Source organism: Etheostoma cragini, chromosome 1 (assembly GCF_013103735.1).
Source record: "Etheostoma cragini isolate CJK2018 chromosome 1, CSU_Ecrag_1.0, whole genome shotgun sequence".
Taxonomy (NCBI): Eukaryota; Metazoa; Chordata; class Actinopteri; order Perciformes; family Percidae; genus Etheostoma; species Etheostoma cragini.
Window position 1 is genome coordinate 22,080,963 of NC_048407.1, and position 16,899 is coordinate 22,097,861.

Sequence of the window (16,899 nt, forward strand, 5' to 3'; positions counted from 1 at the left end):
TGCAGGTATGATATTCAGCAACAATCACAAAATAAAAACCCAAAACAGGCGAGAGTATTTGTACTATTTTGTTCAAAGCCTGAAGCTTCCAATATACTTTACTGCTCCTTTGTGGATGGATCTGACCAATGAAAACAAGTTTTTCCTGGTCCACAGGTTCAATTGTTCTCTTCTTCATCTCAAGCAGCTGCTACTATTCTTTCATCAATACAGCACCAATGATGTCAATAGTCATCTTCACATAGCAAGGGAGCGAGCTTTGCACACTCTCCTAACTCTGAACAAATTTGATGGATGGCTGTCTCGGTGCCTGGATTGCTACGTAACATTTAATACAACAATTCTAGAGCTGTTGAAAAGTGTATTATTAACTTTGCCAATGGCTGTTTCCTTCGCTTCTAGTATTTGTGTCAAGCTAGGCTAAATATACATCAAAGATATCTTTATACTGTACGTAGTGCACAGATACAAAATTGATACTAATCTTCTTTGACTGAGATATTATACAAGCATATCTCCCAAAATATCAGTACTCTTGATAGGCATTTCTGATAAGTGTTTTTTTCTTCAGATGCATCTCATTTTTATCTCACCCAGAGAAAGAAAAAAGTGCAGTGCAGAAACGAGTCATAATCTTTGCAAGAAGGGCCATGGCAGAGCAGAGAAATTATTGCTCTCTCTATTTCTTACTCATGGCCATAATCTCGCACTAAAAAAATAGTTCTGATTCTCTCTGCTCTGTCCTCACAGGGAGGAATCAGGTGTAAGGTGGCATCCAGCTCACACAGAGAACAGCAAATAAGGGTGACTACACATAGGGAGGGGGTCATTGTCATTGCGTGCTTACGCAGCCCTTTGAGTAAACTTGTTCTGATAAATAAACTAATTTGGGCTACACTGCAGTTGGCATGAGCTCAGCCACAAAGAAAAACTGACTAAATGGTGACTTCACAATGAAAGAATGGAGCTTTCCCGCATGTCTCTTCCAAGAACAGTAATTCCAGACACTCATGGTGTTCTGCATTATTCAGTGGAATACAGAGGCAAAGGCAGTTTTATAACTGTTAACCCTTAGGGCTGTAACGATGCATCATGGATCGGTTCAAAATCAATTTAAATGTGTAAAGATTAGAACCGGTTGACACAACTGTACAACAGCCTACGGCGTGACGCTAGTTAACATACAGCAGGTAACGTTAGCCTACTGTTAGCTAGTATTGTTAGCTGGCTTTAACGGGGTTAAAATGCTGACAGCTAAATGTTGTAAAGTGTGACTGTATCTCACTGGAAAGGATTCCAACACCGGGACGTACAACAGTCTGCAGCTAAAGACACAGAGGAGACTAGCAGCACTTTGAGACAGCATGGACACTGTCGGACAAACAACAGTGAACGGAGTGTCGTGTTTGGGTCCGGCACCGTAAACTCGTTTTGCGTTCAATGTTGAAAAAATCTCCTTCTGCCATCCAGTGTTTTGTCTTTTTGTGGTTTAACAGCAAAATGACTGGTGAAAAAGGTTGTTGCTGCAAACAAGCATTTAGTTAATCTTATTTATTTTTGTTGTTTAGGATTAAATGCTATTTCAGTGGCACTTTTGATGAGGACACATCTGCTGTTTTGCACAGTTTATATAAATAAAAGGGACATTTTATTCTGTTAAAAAAAGCATGAGAAAATCGTATTGTGACCTTAAAATTGTACATCTAAACCATGAGTTGAGCGTATCGTTAAGCCCCTATTAACCATTCAATGGGCTGCTGACATGGAGCCAGTGTTAATGAAGGACTTTATTTTCCAGTTCAGGTGGACTGAGCTTCTGCTCTATAGCATTGCAGTTTAAAGTATTTTGAATTCAGCTGGCTATGGACAAGATAACAAGAACCCTTGCCTGAAGGCAGGCCTAATTAAAAAAAAAACAGAAGCAGGGTGCCCGGGCAGATCTCTTGGTGGAGTGCACCCATATGTGGAGGTTTATTCCTTAACACAGGCCAAGAGATCGTATCCAACCTGCGGCACTTTCCTGCATGTTGTCCCTCTCTCACACTATCATTTCTGACCTTTTCTATCAATTAAAGGCAAAAAAGCCCCCCCAAAAAAACAAACAAACAAAGGGTCAATTTTTGAAATCAGAAACAAATAAAATCATTTTTATGTCATGCACAACTATATAGAATTCCTTGATGGATGTCATGTAAAGGTTATAGTAAACGTAGCATGTACAGCTTAAGTTGTAATTAGACTGACAGACAACCCACAGCTTATTAATCAACTGAAATCTATTTTAAACCTAACATTTACCCAAATACATGGCAAAAGGAGCCAGCTATCAGCAATATACAGCCTTGACAACAATTATGTTTGCTTATTGTTGCCAACTGCTCAGCCTTAGTGAAGAAAGATGCAATTTTCAAGGTGAAGTCTCATAACTTAATATTTATACAAAAAAGTACATAAAGGCTTTCTGGAATACAAAGCTGACATTGGAATTGTAGGTACTTTCTGCAGTTTTACTTTTCCGTTATGTTTGAATGGTTTGAAATAGGCATGCCATAAAGACTAGTACTTTGAAGCAGTGGTATCATGGCACATTATGCTGAACTGTGTCTGCACAATGTGGTATCATTAATTATGCAGAATTATTTTCAAACATTATTTGTACCATAACACGCTGGGAAAAAAAGCCAACATTAAAGTACTCAATGAGTTCAGTTTGCACACATTTAATGTAGCCTAATGTAACAACAAATGTTCAGCTTTGCAAGAGGATAAACAACTTACCATAAAAACATGCATTAGCTGCTCTGGTAACTGCACTTATTCTAGTTATTTATACCGGTAACAACATATTTTATTAAAAGAATATGACCGTTGGCAAAACATCAGCAAAGTAATTTGCTGGCGGAAATATGAAGCCGTGTACAGCACGTAGTACACATTGGATCAACAACGAGAAGTGATCAGCAACATAAGACAAGATATTCTTGTAAACCATGAGGGAGTTGCTTCCATCGCAGATCAAATTTGAAGTTTAAAAAATAAATTAAAAAAGTGTTATCATCATTGGATACTTATTTAAAATACATTATTTATACATTAAAGTGGACTGAAAACCAAATGACTACATTTTGGGGATTAAAGCACAAGATGTTAAACTAAAAAAACACCATCATGGGAACTAACTGATGCATAATATTAGGTTCTTGCTAAATGACTAGTTACTTTGGCATGCTACTTAGGCCATATAAATACCTGGAAACACTAATTACCGACTAACCCAAAGAAGTACACTGTTCATAAAAGGGGAGATGCTTGTGGGGCTATAAGTGTTCCAAAGATTGTCTGGAGGATTACTTGCTCATTCTTTAGAAATGTCAGATCCCCTTTTCAGGAAAAAGTTAATATCCAAGTATTCAATGTGTGAAAGACAATGAATTACAGCTTGTAGAGGTACTAGTTAATCTGGGACAGTTTAGAGGATAATTTAAAGCATTATATGCTAAATTGTGGCATAGGAACACAAACAAAACGTTTTAACTGTAATAACGCTTCTGCAAGTTTAAACCAAACAACAAAAATGAAAGGACATCCACATCAAAATAATTTACTACCATGTATTATTTACATCTAAATCTGCCTAAATAAATTTGTCTTTCGCAATTATTTAATTGAATATTTAGCCAAAAACTATTTTAAAGAGGGCAATTCCAGAAAAATGAGCATGGAGAGCTCCAACTAAGCTGGCTTTGCAAACCAGGGTTGCAAAATTATGAGCGTGCTTGTGAATTGAGGAAGCAGCTAGTGTAAATGTCAAACTTATTAATTTGAGTTGCTGATAGATTAGATTTAGATTACTGACCAACAATTATATATAATGCTGTGCACACACACAAACTCAAATGAGCATACGAAAACCAAAACAGCTGACGTTAGAGCTGGTTGACCTTGAGTGAGTGAGTTAGTGAGAGCTCTCTAGTATTTCAAGCTGTCCCTATTTCACTCTGGCTGTCTATGTGCTTCACCATCTATAGAAGTCAAAGCCCACTGGCTAGCATCCCAGGAACTATTTTAAGCAACCCTTCACTCCTAGCCACAGCAACACTGTTCCCTCAAAGTATGCTTTGCATACTCCTGTCTGCAATGGAGTACAAACTACAGAGAAAACACAATTTTACAAAGCATTTTTCATCTGTTAGGGTTTTGTAATTGAAACAACTTCGTCCTGACTGCTAAATCAAATCAGAAATAAAAAAATCTAAATATTTAGCTATAACATTACATTCTGAATGAAGTATCTACTAAAAAGTTAAGTCCATAATGAATATAAGAAAACTGCCCCTCAATCTATAACCACAAGTATCATATTACAAATAACAGGTAAAACTGTATTTTACATATTTATTTGCATTGGTATTAACAAAGCCTGATGACAAGGCCATGTAACCCTACAAATGACAATGTTCAACTTTTTTTTTTCAACTTGAGGATGAAATTTGTTGCCACATAAGTCACTTGTTGATAGAACAGCTTTCTTCTGTGTATCAAAATAAACAGCATGCAACACCTGTGAGAAACTACTGGTCACCAAAGTTTAAAGTTGAAAGAGTTACAATAGCTGCACTGTTCGCATCCTTCTCCACAAAAGACCAGCAAAGCACGAAAGTTCTATTTTGAGCAACTTCCTGAAACAAAGTGCATACAATTCAACAAAATTCACAAAAATGCTGAATTGAATAATGTGTGGGATGAAAAGAGAATGCAATAATTAGGTGTATTTTTCCACTGGGTCAATGCAAGTATTGTCTTCTCATTTTAGTCAGTGACGTAGAGCTATAGTAAATGCAAATAGAGAGAGAGATAAAATAGTATATTTTCATCGATAGCATTTTAATTTCTGGCGAAGCATAATGCTGCACTTGCTTAGTGTGCAGGCGGTGGAAATTATTTAAATCCCATGTAAATGCCGTTCACTAGAACAGCTAGCACTGACCTGAAAGTGGCTTATGCATCCTGCTTACTTCTTGCTGGGCTCAGAGACCAAGACTTGAACAATTTGTACCACAAAATCCATTTGCTTAATCTTAAAAAGTTGTAAGAAACGGTGACCACCAGACTTCAAATTCAGACATTCCTAATGGTTTTTGCTTAGGACAGAAACAGCACATTTTGAAAGATCATAGCTAACACAACCTGCTGTTAAGTATCTACTACTGTCCGAAGCTTTAAGATATAGTGATCATATAAAAGGTGTCATAGTTAGCAATACCGGTTGATAACAACACATTAGGCTGTATTTTGTGCATGCTAATCCTATAGCAACATTTCCCCAGATAGAATTTGGACTGTACTGTATGTACGACTTTAACATTACTACAGCTTTCACTACTGTTGATGCACAGAGCAGCCATGTTGGACTTTGAGGTCTGCTTCGGTCCAGGTTTGTGAGGTTCTCTGACTTTCCAAGTCCGAAATCCGACTTCAGGGGACGTTCCAGGTAAAATCTATGACTGGGAACTTATCAATTTTGACTTCCCTGTTCAAATGGAACACCATTACACCCATTAGAGTCTCTATGCTAAACAGTAAAGAATACTACAACCCAAACAGGGAAATGAGTTACTGTGGCATTGGAACTGAACTGTGTATACTATACCCATTGTCCAGCCCAGGTGTGTTGTCTCTGACATACTCCTGACTGCTGTTTATGTGTCTATGTGTAAATTCGGTTTTTGGTCTGTAGAATGGTGAAACTGAATTGCCTTTTGAGATAAATAAAAGTAGTTTAAACATGAACAACCGCCTCTTTACCCAAAAGTTGAAACCATTTCAGGCTTCAGGTTTCTCTAATCAAACCAAAGCATTCATAACATAATGCCAAAAACAATTTGTTGAGCCTTTGTCTCAAACTCTGCCATTTCAATCAGCCGCCAGTTTGTTACTGATTTGACCAGCTGACTGGAGTTGATCGGCTGTTGAAACAGGTGATGTCCCTTTGGTTCTATAACCAGCCACTGGCGACTAGACATGCTGAGTTAGGAAACACCACCAGCTGGCATGAGTGGAGCTGAGACATACCAGGTCACACCGCTGCAACTTTTCCCTGCGGCTCTCTATCGGCTATAACCGCACTATGCGAGTTTGCCAGATCGGGTAGCGGATCTGTATTTCCATGAAACATATTCTGCTTTCAAACTGTATGGGGAAAAAGTTACGTAGTGTCGCTTTAATGTCAGTCTTCAAATATTTGCCTATCCATTTTTTTTTCCTATCAAAACATAATCTCTGTAAATCCTCTCAACTCCTAAGGCCAAACAACTTCGCCCTAAATGCAAATAACACCAGAAATGTATACAAAGTCAATTAAACGTAATCTTTTCTTATAGTTTTAAAGTCCAGCAAAACACAGAATTCTTTCCCAGGCAGTAGGGACACGCACAGTCAGTTTGTAGTCTGCTAGTAAACACAGCAGGGTCACATTTCAGAGTGTGTGGTATGTGGCCCCTAAACAGGCAGGATGTTGTGCAGTATGGGAGACATTTCCTTGTTTTGCTCGAGGAAGTACATTTTTTAACCCAACTATGGCAGTCCGGACAACAACAGACACTGAAATTAGTTGAAATTGCACTGAACTCAAACTTGCTTTGTTAAAATAATTCTCTTTTCTTCTTTTTTGTACTCACCTATAGTACCGTGACTGGAGGTACGTGGAGCACACAGCTTTGGACACATGACTGGCTGAGCCAAAGTCTATCACCTTCACCCTGTAGGGTTGCCTCACTGGGTCCACCAGCATGATGTTCTCCGGCTTTAGATCTGCATGAATCAGACCCATGCTCTTCAGCTTTTTCAGGGCTGTAGCTACCTGCTGTAGCACAGGTCTGATCACTTTCAGCGGCAGCGGACTGAACTTATTCTGCTTCAGGAAGTCGTACAGGTTCTGCTCAAGCATCTCAAACACCAGGCAGGTGTGGCTGCGGTGCTGGAAGCATTCAAAGGCTCGCACCAGGTTGTGCTCATCTGCATTCTCCCCACTCAGACGGGCAAGGATGCCAACTTCGATTTGACCCTGCCGTGCATATGAAGGGTGGTTCTTCAGGATCTTCACAGCCACTACCTCACCCGTGCCCCTCTTCCAGCACTTTACAACCTGGCCAAATGTGCCACGCCCCAAGAAATCCAGCACTTCATATGTGTTCTTCATGGAACACAGGACTTCATGCTGTACTACCTGATAGTCCCCATCTCCTCCTCCAGTCCCTCCTGCTGCACCTACACCCTGTTTGGAGGGGGCCCCTCCAGCCCCCATGATTGCGCTCCCCACATTTGTCGTTTGCATCATGGCAGGCAACATTGACAATTCCTCCACAATCTGCATGGTGCTCCCTCGGTTATCCAGCTCCTCACTTTTACGTTTCAGCCCACATCGCTGAGAGCTGTCAGCTGAGTTTAAACCTCCACAGTTCTCTTCTCTGTCACCCTCCTCCTCTCCACTTCCCTCAGCTCCTCCACTGTAGCCCTCAACCCTTTCCCCTCCTCCTGCCCCTGTTGCTCCACTGCTGCCCCCACTTGCTGTGTCTGTCTGCTGCTGCTCCTTGCCCTGCAAGTGGACAATCCCTGCGTCCTGTCGCTGCTGGGCTGCAGCCGGGCCTTGTCCTCCTCCTCCTCCTCCTCCTCCTCTTTTACAGGGCTGCTGTCTCTGTACACCACGCACCACCACTGTCCGCACAGGGTAATCTTGTCCTCCACGCACTTTGACGCCCACTGCCAAGTCTCGGTTCACAAACGAGTGGGCTTGTTTCGTTAGGTGCACAATGCCAAGGGTTCTGCTGTTCAGATAAGTCCACAGGTGTGCCCTCTCATGGTACACACGGCTGCTGGGCTCAACTTTGAGTTTCTTCACGCTGCTAAAGGCACTTGTCTGGGTTTGATAAATGTGTGGTGGGTAGACCAAGACTTGTGAGGCCATACCTACAGAGAAAGAGAATAAAGCAACAGGTTAATTAGGTCAGACTGGATCCATTACAAACCATTTTAGCATGTTGCATTATGTGTTGCCATTTAAAAAAATAAAAGTGCAATCACAAAAACATATCTAGCTGTTCCATCATCAGTTGAAAAACCAAAGAACAGTCAACGTGTCCCAGTGTTTTCCGGGCTTTGTTTGATTAAGGCCGTGGGTGAGTTTAAGTCACAACAATGAGTTAAAAACTCTGACAGACAACCAAATCCCATTTTGTTGTTTTCATTACTCCTACTTCATGACATCACAACTAGGAGTGCACCCACTAACATCAGTCGCTCCAACCGTATAGCAAATGGATCAGGGCAAAACAACATGCTGTAGTAGAGTGCTTGAGAACACCTTTCCCATTCTGCCCTATACTCTGCAAACCCACTAACACCTCCACACAGTGGATGACTAACTTCTCAAAGGTTTACCTGACCTTTTCCATGCATCCTGCTGCAGGTCTCTAGGCAACCAATAGAGAGGGAGAGAGGATAAGAGACCAAGAGAGAAAAATAAAGACACAAAGCATCATCAGGCCAACATGTCCAATTACCTAAGACTTTTCCCTCTACCACGCCGTGTGTGTGTGTGTGTGTGTGTGTGTGTGTGTGTGTCTAGCACTACGTGTTTATTACATTTTGGTGAAATATTCTCAAATTCATACTAAAAACTGGCACAGTGACCTTTTCCAACCCCATCTGTGTGCCAGGGGCCTATGACCTAATTTCATTTCAGGGTAAATACACTGAGATATAAGCAGCTTGTCCAAAAGGGTTTCACTACTTTAATCAACAGTACGTTTACAGAACCACGTTTTCCTACATAAAAAACAAAACAAATTAGATTACAAATTAAACCAATGTTCTGAGTGCTGTGTATAAACAAGCTAGTTTGACTCATACCAAAATCATATTTAATGACTCATGTGCCCCTCATTATTCTTAAAGTCTAAGTAAAGTCTAAAGTATCTAAAATTACAACATAAGCAACTCCGGTTTGGGCTGTTAGTGCCCATGTAGTCTGCTGGAATAAATAACCCTGACAGAAAACACACTTGTGTTGTGATAACACTAACGTTGTGTGCAACCCCTTTGACTCTATTCTGAGCAGCTAGATAAGTTCAACCTATTCCATTGACAGCTCTTTGCACAAAACCCCCTGTGTTACTGTTTGGTGAAACGGTTTACCATCTTCTCTCATCGAAACAATTTATCAAATTATCCCAAGCAGGGCTCAAAAGGGCAATAAGGGCAATTTTGGTTGTGAATGGAAAAAAAAAAAAAATGGATGTGCTCCACAGGGAAATTAAAATTGGCCACACTTACAAAAAAAAAAATTGTCCTAGCTTTCCAGTCTAGAAGACCACCAGTGACAATTTTTTTTATGCTATACTAGATACAGCTAAAAGGATTTGTAATGGGGCTTTACAAAACTGTACGGTAAGACAGTTTTAATTATCATGCTGTTATTATTGTTATGGCAGCTGGCCGGGGCTTTTCAGTATGGCGTTTGCATGTTCTCCCTGTGCCAGCTTGGGTTTCCACAGTTCTGAAGGGTGGCTGAATTGGAGACTCTAAATTACCTGTGGGCGTGTAAGGGAATATCTTGCCTGTCTTTGTCAGCCTTTATTTGTTAGACCTGAGTTAGACAGAGCCCCACCTCTCGCACAGTGTGTGCTGGGAAGAACCCAGCAAGCCTCTATTATTCATTACTGCCACTGTGGGTACTATTTGAGAATTTCCTGAATGGAATTTTCAAATAAATACACTGAGGGAGTTAGCAATGCACACTGTATTACAGTATTAGCACACTTTTTACGATTTTGATCTGTAAACTTTTTTTATTTTTTTTACTATTCACAAATATGAGGTACAGCACGACAGTAGCACATGGTGCATTTGGCTATGTTGAAAAAAAAAACTATGAGGAGAACGTGATCATGCTGGTTTGAGAAGGACTTGCTGTCTAATATTGCAGAGTGTCAGTGAAGTTTTTTTTCTACAGTTTCTCCACATATTTCCATGACTTACACATGTATTACTGTGAGTTTCTTTTCAGTGCCTGGGGAATGGAAATGTTAATTGGCTGGTCTGGAGATGGAGACCATGCTGTCTGGTGCCAGACGGAGGAAACCTGCACTTGGACCAATCACCAACTGAGCAATAATAACCAGGTTGAAAAAAAAAAAAACAGCTTAGTGTAATAAAACAGTTTTTTCAGTTTAAAACAAAACTTAACTTTGGTAATGGTTAATTTACCTGCCCACACAATTGAAATCCCTTAATGGTCAGGAGAAGTTTGACACAAGGATGTAAAGAAAGCAGCCTTTGTTGTTTCCAGCAAGTATGACAGCTGCTGCTATTATGACCATTTGAAGTCAGATGCTCTCTTTGTCAACAGGGAGGCTCCTCCTGTGGCATTGCGTTGCCTTTAAAGCTGTAGTAGAACCTTTCCAGCAACCTTGAGTTGCTAAATAATTGCTCACAGTTGAATGTTTGACCCCGATCTACTCACATTCAGTTGGAGAAGAAAATAAACACCTGACACCTGTCCATAGTGAACACATGGTACTGATTAACCAACAAAAGGGCCTTAAGAGACAGAAATAATAGTAATAGGTGAGAGGATGAACAGGTGATAACATTCACGCCATGTTGTTGGGGGGAGAACAAACAAAACAAAGTCATCTTGTAACCCCATTTTCTGCCTCATAGGTGAAAAACAAATGAAGTAATATAATCTACAGTCAAGGGTTATGTTTACATTGACATGGCATGTAAATTCAAAAGGTAATTTGAAAAACTAAACCATTTACAATGTAACATGTATCAGTGTGTTTTTATGAACTGCTGTTATGTGAATTTTCCCCTGAATACCGTATCTATTCTTTACTTTTTGTGCTGTCTGGTAATGCAACGGTACAGGCAAATGGTTGGTGATGGTAATACACTACTGACTTGTTTAAAATAGAAGCTGTGGAATATGGCACTTCAACATCAATCCTTATCCTAAAACGTTTTCCATCTGTAAGAGTCATAGGTGAGAGACAATAGAACCCAAAACCAAGTCAGTGTGCGGTATAGACACACACCACTAACACAAGCCAGTTAGGAGCTGTAGAACCTATTCATCATCAAGTATTAATCACGATCACAATTTGGGCTTCCCACAATTAAATGAACATGATCATCACTACATCACCGCATTCAAATAAATACTTTGCGGAAAATGTTTGCTCAGTATGTTTTAAATGTTTTTCAATTCAGGTCTCAGCATGCTTCAACCGAATTAGGTTGCACAAGGTATTGTAGGATTGGGGTCTGGTTACATGCTCTCCCATAGAGAGAACAAACTCCTCCTTTTGGCTACTCGTGATTTTAATTTTATTCACCCGCATGACTCAGAACATGTTTGGTTATTTATGAAATAATACAATGATGTCTTCTTAGCTACCGCTGAGTTCATATGATGATTCGAAATGCAGACTGTGACAGTTAAACAAAATAAACCACATTAGTCCCCCTCCGCTTCGTGCTGTTGCTTTCCCTTGATTGTTAAGCAGAGGTTGCTGCATTAACTCACCGTAACACAACCTCATTACAAAATCTGGCGCTTTGCCTGTGTCTCGTGAACATGATCTTCTATGCTCATTAGATTAAAAGGCCTTCTATTTTCTAAAGCATGTGACCACATTGAATTTCCACTGTGAACTTATGACTACCATTTAAAAGTACCCTCTTTGTTGGATTACCTAGTGCCTGTTTACAGGCAATATATTTACAGTTGACTCACTGTAAAGGGATAGTAAATAATGTTTGTAAGCAACGCAAAAGTAGCACTTTCACTACTCAACATGGTGATATCACACCATGATGGTGCACTCTTTATTTGATATACAAGTAGCACTGATGCATCCCCCTTTTTTGTGAACATAGAAAAAAGTTTAGATACCAAGCACAAATGGGCACAGATTAAAAAGACAAGCGGCCTCATGACCCTTGATCCTGGTCATTCTTGCTTTCTGTCAAAATATGAAATATACTAGATGAGGGCTATGCCAGATGAAAAGTTGAAAAACCCAACATTTCAGATGCCTAAAATCTATAAGGGCTGGGGGGAAAAAGAAAAAGAAAAAAAAAATCGATACAACGTAGTATCGCAATATTTTACGTAGCAGTAATGTATCGCTACACAGGCGCCAAGTATCGCTCTTTTTTATTATATATATGTGTTGTTCAGTCTGCATATTTGACAATGTCAGTTTCAGAAATAAAATTGAAGTGACATGAACAAACTGAATTTTTTTTCTTTTAAGAATAAAAAGATATTGACAAAGTTTCATTTTGGAAACATAATTTGAAAATGGGAACAATTTGAATTTGGGGGGGGAAAGGTAATAAATTGCAATATGTTTAAAATCACAATAATACTGTATCGTGACATAAGTATTGTGATTATATCGTATCAAGAGGCATCTGGTGATTCCCATCTCTAAAATCTATATTGGTAAAGTTGTACTAATAAGCAGATGTGTACAAAGTAATTCATTTTGCATTCATAGACACCAGTCTATCCCCTCTATCAAACAGGTTTTAACAGCTGTCACCATGTTGCACACACTGAAATACTAGACGCCCCAACAAGCACTGATATTGATCAGCAAAGCATTGATAGAGTGACACATACTGTTACACTTCTCATTAAACTAGCCATGAGCACAGTAGCAGAGTGGGCTGTTTTACACTAACCAGTTATTTCTTTCCTCACCAGTTTCCGGACAAAAGCATCTACCGTGTTATTAAAATCCAGGGCTCTGACCAGATCGCTGGGTGCATATAGGTAATTACGTACTGCCTGCTGGAATAGATGTTTATTTCTTGGGACGTTGGACATTTTCCACCTATCACTTTTGTGATTCATGCACGTTACCACACAACTTATTCTTTTTATGGTGCTCCTCCCATAAACCCTCAATTATTCTGTTATGATTACCGCCTCAGTAGTACTGCCTGTGCAGCATAACATCCCATGACAACATCTTCCCAAGTCTTGCCTTCCCACCCCCTTTAACAACCAATATTACCCAGTAATATAACTGCGGGGAAAACAGAGTTTACACATTTATTTATCGGCCACACTATGCTCACTGTCATCTGGCATTACAACCCACAACCTTGCTTTTATGGCCTTGCTAATGATAAGCTGAGGAATGTGACACATGTACAGCAGTTAGGAGTGTCTATGCAAAGGAGAATCACACATACAACATAGCAGTACAGTGCTGGACTGTATTCATGGTGTTGGTTCACAGTATTCACAGATGGTAACCGACTGCAGCTTCGCCACCATGAATGTTTGAGACAGAGTAAGCTGCAAAACTTTAATACCAGCGTATCTCTACTCACAAGAAACACTTAACTTGGTACTATTTTAGTGGTGTATACTATCACAGACATTTCAAGTAAAAACAGCAATTTTTTTTAGGTCTACCAACAAGAACTGAAACTACAAAAACAGCAGCACACAACAGCAGTCACAATGCATTTCACTTTTTTGACCAAACTCTGCAGGCATCTGCTGCATAAACCAAAACGTCCTTTCAGTAGTTGCTGGCCCATTGCAATTTTTCAGTTTAACATAAGACAGCAAGGGAAATATCCACAATATATGTTATTGTGTTTTTTGGTCAAAGGACTTTAAGTTTCATATCTTAAGTTTGTATCCTTATACTTTTTTTTATAATCAGAATTTAAGAACTAAGAATATATTCAGATGTTCCTCTGGTCTGGTCTGTCTGACAATACAAATAATGACCATGTTATTTTAGTGAGCACTCATAAATAACTACAAACATCTAATGTTAGGGAAATCTGTTTGTTTTGTTACGCGTTTTATAGGTCGGGCTCTAGAAAGTAGATTAACTTTTAGTTAACAGGCCACAGTACAAATCTTTTTTTTCCTTTTCCAGTTTCACCAGGTCGGATCTACTTGTTGTTGAGAGAGGGTGTGCTTTAACGGCATTAGTGGTGCCGTCAGGACCGAGGCACTCATAGATATGAGGCGCTTCCCAATAATGACGTCAACCCTGAAAGACCCTAGCAAGATAACTGACGCCTGCTAGCCAACCTAGACTAGATTCGGTATGCAGTTTAGACACAACGTCACTCACTATAAAAACATGGAAAAGAGCCGCTGAGCTCCCTTAAACACCGCTTTACATTTGCAGTTACTGTTTAATAACTGTAAGTTAGTGTAGTAGCAGGTGACATGAGCTACTATCTACTACTGTGACTTTACAAAGTTAGACGAACTGGATAAGATTTTAAAAATTCCAAAAGGTCTATCGATATGTTGGTAACTATGATAATGGTTGAGCGTTAACATTATCTCGCAAAATCTCGTGCAAGGCCAGGTGTGAGCTAACACATATGAAGTAACGGTAATACGGAACTCACAAGATATGACAACCAAACTAACCCTAACTAACTAACTTCTGTTAGTTAAACGTAGCTATTGTTAATGATCTAACTACGCATCACGTAAAAGAAATCAACGGGTCGCCGTGACAACAGTGAAACAGCAAACACAACACAGTGTCAAATGAAATCAGGTTGATATAGCAACTCATGAGTCCTAGCAGCGGCCCGGGTCCGAATACGACCCGCGGCCCTTCGCTGCATGTCATCCCCATAGACTAGCTTGCTAGCTATATAGCAAAAATACCTCCTCTCTACCCCTATATTTCCTGTGAATCTGCAGTAAAATCTTTAAACACAAATAATATTTACCACCAAAGTAATCGCTAGCGCTGTAAAGCAGAACAATAAAATCACCACTAACCTCAGCTAGTAGCTACTTGTATTACCCAAAGTGCTGACAGAGCTAGCTAGATACACGCATCCTATGTTAAACCTTACACAGCGAAAAGCTCGCTAGCTAAGTTTGTAGCTAAGTTATGACTTTGTATTACATCACATTCAAACTATCATTTCAAAGGTTGAGCTAAACAAATATCACCATAGACACCCTTCTCTCCAACACTTACCTTCACATAGAGTCACTATAAGTATAATCCAGGGCTTCTCTGAACATGTTATGGACTCATAAATCCATACCATGCACAGTTTGCCTGCATTGCTGCCATCTTGTCCTAGACGACAGGAAGGGAGAGCTCGCTCTCGGTAACGCCACCATCTCCCACATTTTAAACTTTAAGTAACTCTTTCATATGAGCGCCCAGAAACACCACATCGAGCCCTGGTTGTAGCTACAAAGTTCAAATTCGTCTCCTTCCTCTTTGGGCGAAGTGGCCCATCTCTGAAAGGGTGTCCGTTACACCGTTTAGACGTGTTGTTCCACGGCCCTGCCAGCCTCTAATGTCCCTTTTCTCTGACTGCAACCAAATGTTTGTGAACTGACGGCATTGGTGAGACCAGAGTAATCGACCACCGAGCAGACACATTCACGTAGATTCTCGATTCAGATGTACAGTGTAGCCTACAATACACAAACGCAGCGGAATTCAATTACATTTATTTATTTATTTACCAGGGACAATGAACAGTCGTTGATTGTCCCATAATAAGCTCAACAGCAACATTCCATCAGCAGTGCCTGTGCAGATAAATCCACCCACATCCAGAACAGTACAATGCAACAGACAACATATGGGGAAATAATCTTTCAAGCTACATAAAGATTCAACTGAAATGTTAAGTTAGGCTATGTGTATTTAAAAGGATGTAAGGAATAAAGATGTGGATTGCTTTGATCTGAGGGGTTTCATTTGACTTGTGAATAAAACATATTAAAGGAGTTTGTGTTCAGCATTTGCCATTTACTCTCCTATATGCTGATGTGATATATATACAATTACATTCTCAATAACCAAAACCTGAAAGTTCTGCATTAGAATAAAGAGTTGGAAAAGATATGCGATGAGTACGGCTTGCTCAAAGGTATACAAAAAAGTATTAACAAATTGTAGGCCATGTATAATGTAGTGAATCAATTAATTTACCTGAAATGTGATTCTATTTGATATTTGAAAAATGCAGTGGAACCTAATGATGACAACCAGTGTAAACAATACTAATTCCTTTTCTTTCTTCTTTAGCCAAATGTCACGAGCAGAGCAGAGGAAAATGGGTTGGGGAGCAGAAGCTGAAGTCTACTGCTCAGACAGTCAGGAGGTACCCAGCTGACAAACAAAGCTGCATAAACCCCCTGTGTCTGAGAAGACAGCTGTAGGCCTAATCTATTCCACCAGAATGCAATTGTTTTACCCAGTCCTTATGTCTCCTAATTACAGACAACAAACGACCAGACCTAGTGAGCTTGAAAGCAGGTGTGAACACCTCTTGTTTAACCTGGTGCACCATGAGTAAACACAGCTGGGTGGTAATAGTAGAAGCAGTGTAGCCCACACATATAGAACCTCACTCTGGTTCCTTAAACCTCTCTTGAAAGACAAAGGCATACTTCTTGGAGTGCTTCATATGTTTTCCCTCCCAACCTCATCCTGGTCAATGCATGGTTATCTTCCAAATCTAGACAGACACATTATTCAATGCTGTGACAAAGAAGCCCCTTATTAAAAATATCCTATAAGTAACTATAGCCTCCACGAGATGAGTGTCCTTAACAGGTGAGAAAAAGACACAATCAAGTAACTGCTCTGTGGGCTTTTGCTCTGGTCTGTTTCGAGTTGTTGGCCAGATACTATGGGCCAGATACACCTACATCCATGAGATTCACACAAGCGCGCGCTCTCGATGACTAGGCCTAGCATTTGTCTTCCCCTACTGGCCAGCAAGGTGACCAGCATTTTGCAGTAGGTCTACAAAAAGCTGATAGATATTTTGAGATTTTAGTCACCATAACAAAATTGTGTA

General features: G+C 39.9%; 1 protein-coding gene across 6 annotated transcripts in view; it reads right to left on the minus strand.

Annotated features, from left to right (window-relative positions):
* The window catches only part of hipk3b (homeodomain interacting protein kinase 3b), a 36,070-nt gene extending 20,657 nt beyond the window's left edge, over positions 1–15,413 (minus strand). For 3 of the 6 annotated variants that reach the window (XM_034875106.1, XM_034875090.1, XM_034875121.1), the window contains exons 1-2: positions 15,051–15,412; positions 6,678–7,965 (exon numbers count right to left, since the gene is read on the minus strand). In XM_034875106.1, the coding sequence (XP_034730997.1) occupies positions 6,678–7,965; positions 15,051–15,123 (1,361 nt within the window). In that variant the 5' untranslated portion in view covers positions 15,124–15,412. Of the gene's footprint in view, positions 1–6,677; positions 7,966–15,050 lie in introns of all 6 variants that reach the window. The other 3 variants (XM_034875098.1, XM_034875082.1, XM_034875113.1) reach the window with 2 other exon arrangements.
* Between the last annotated feature and the right edge of the window lie 1,486 nt (positions 15,414–16,899).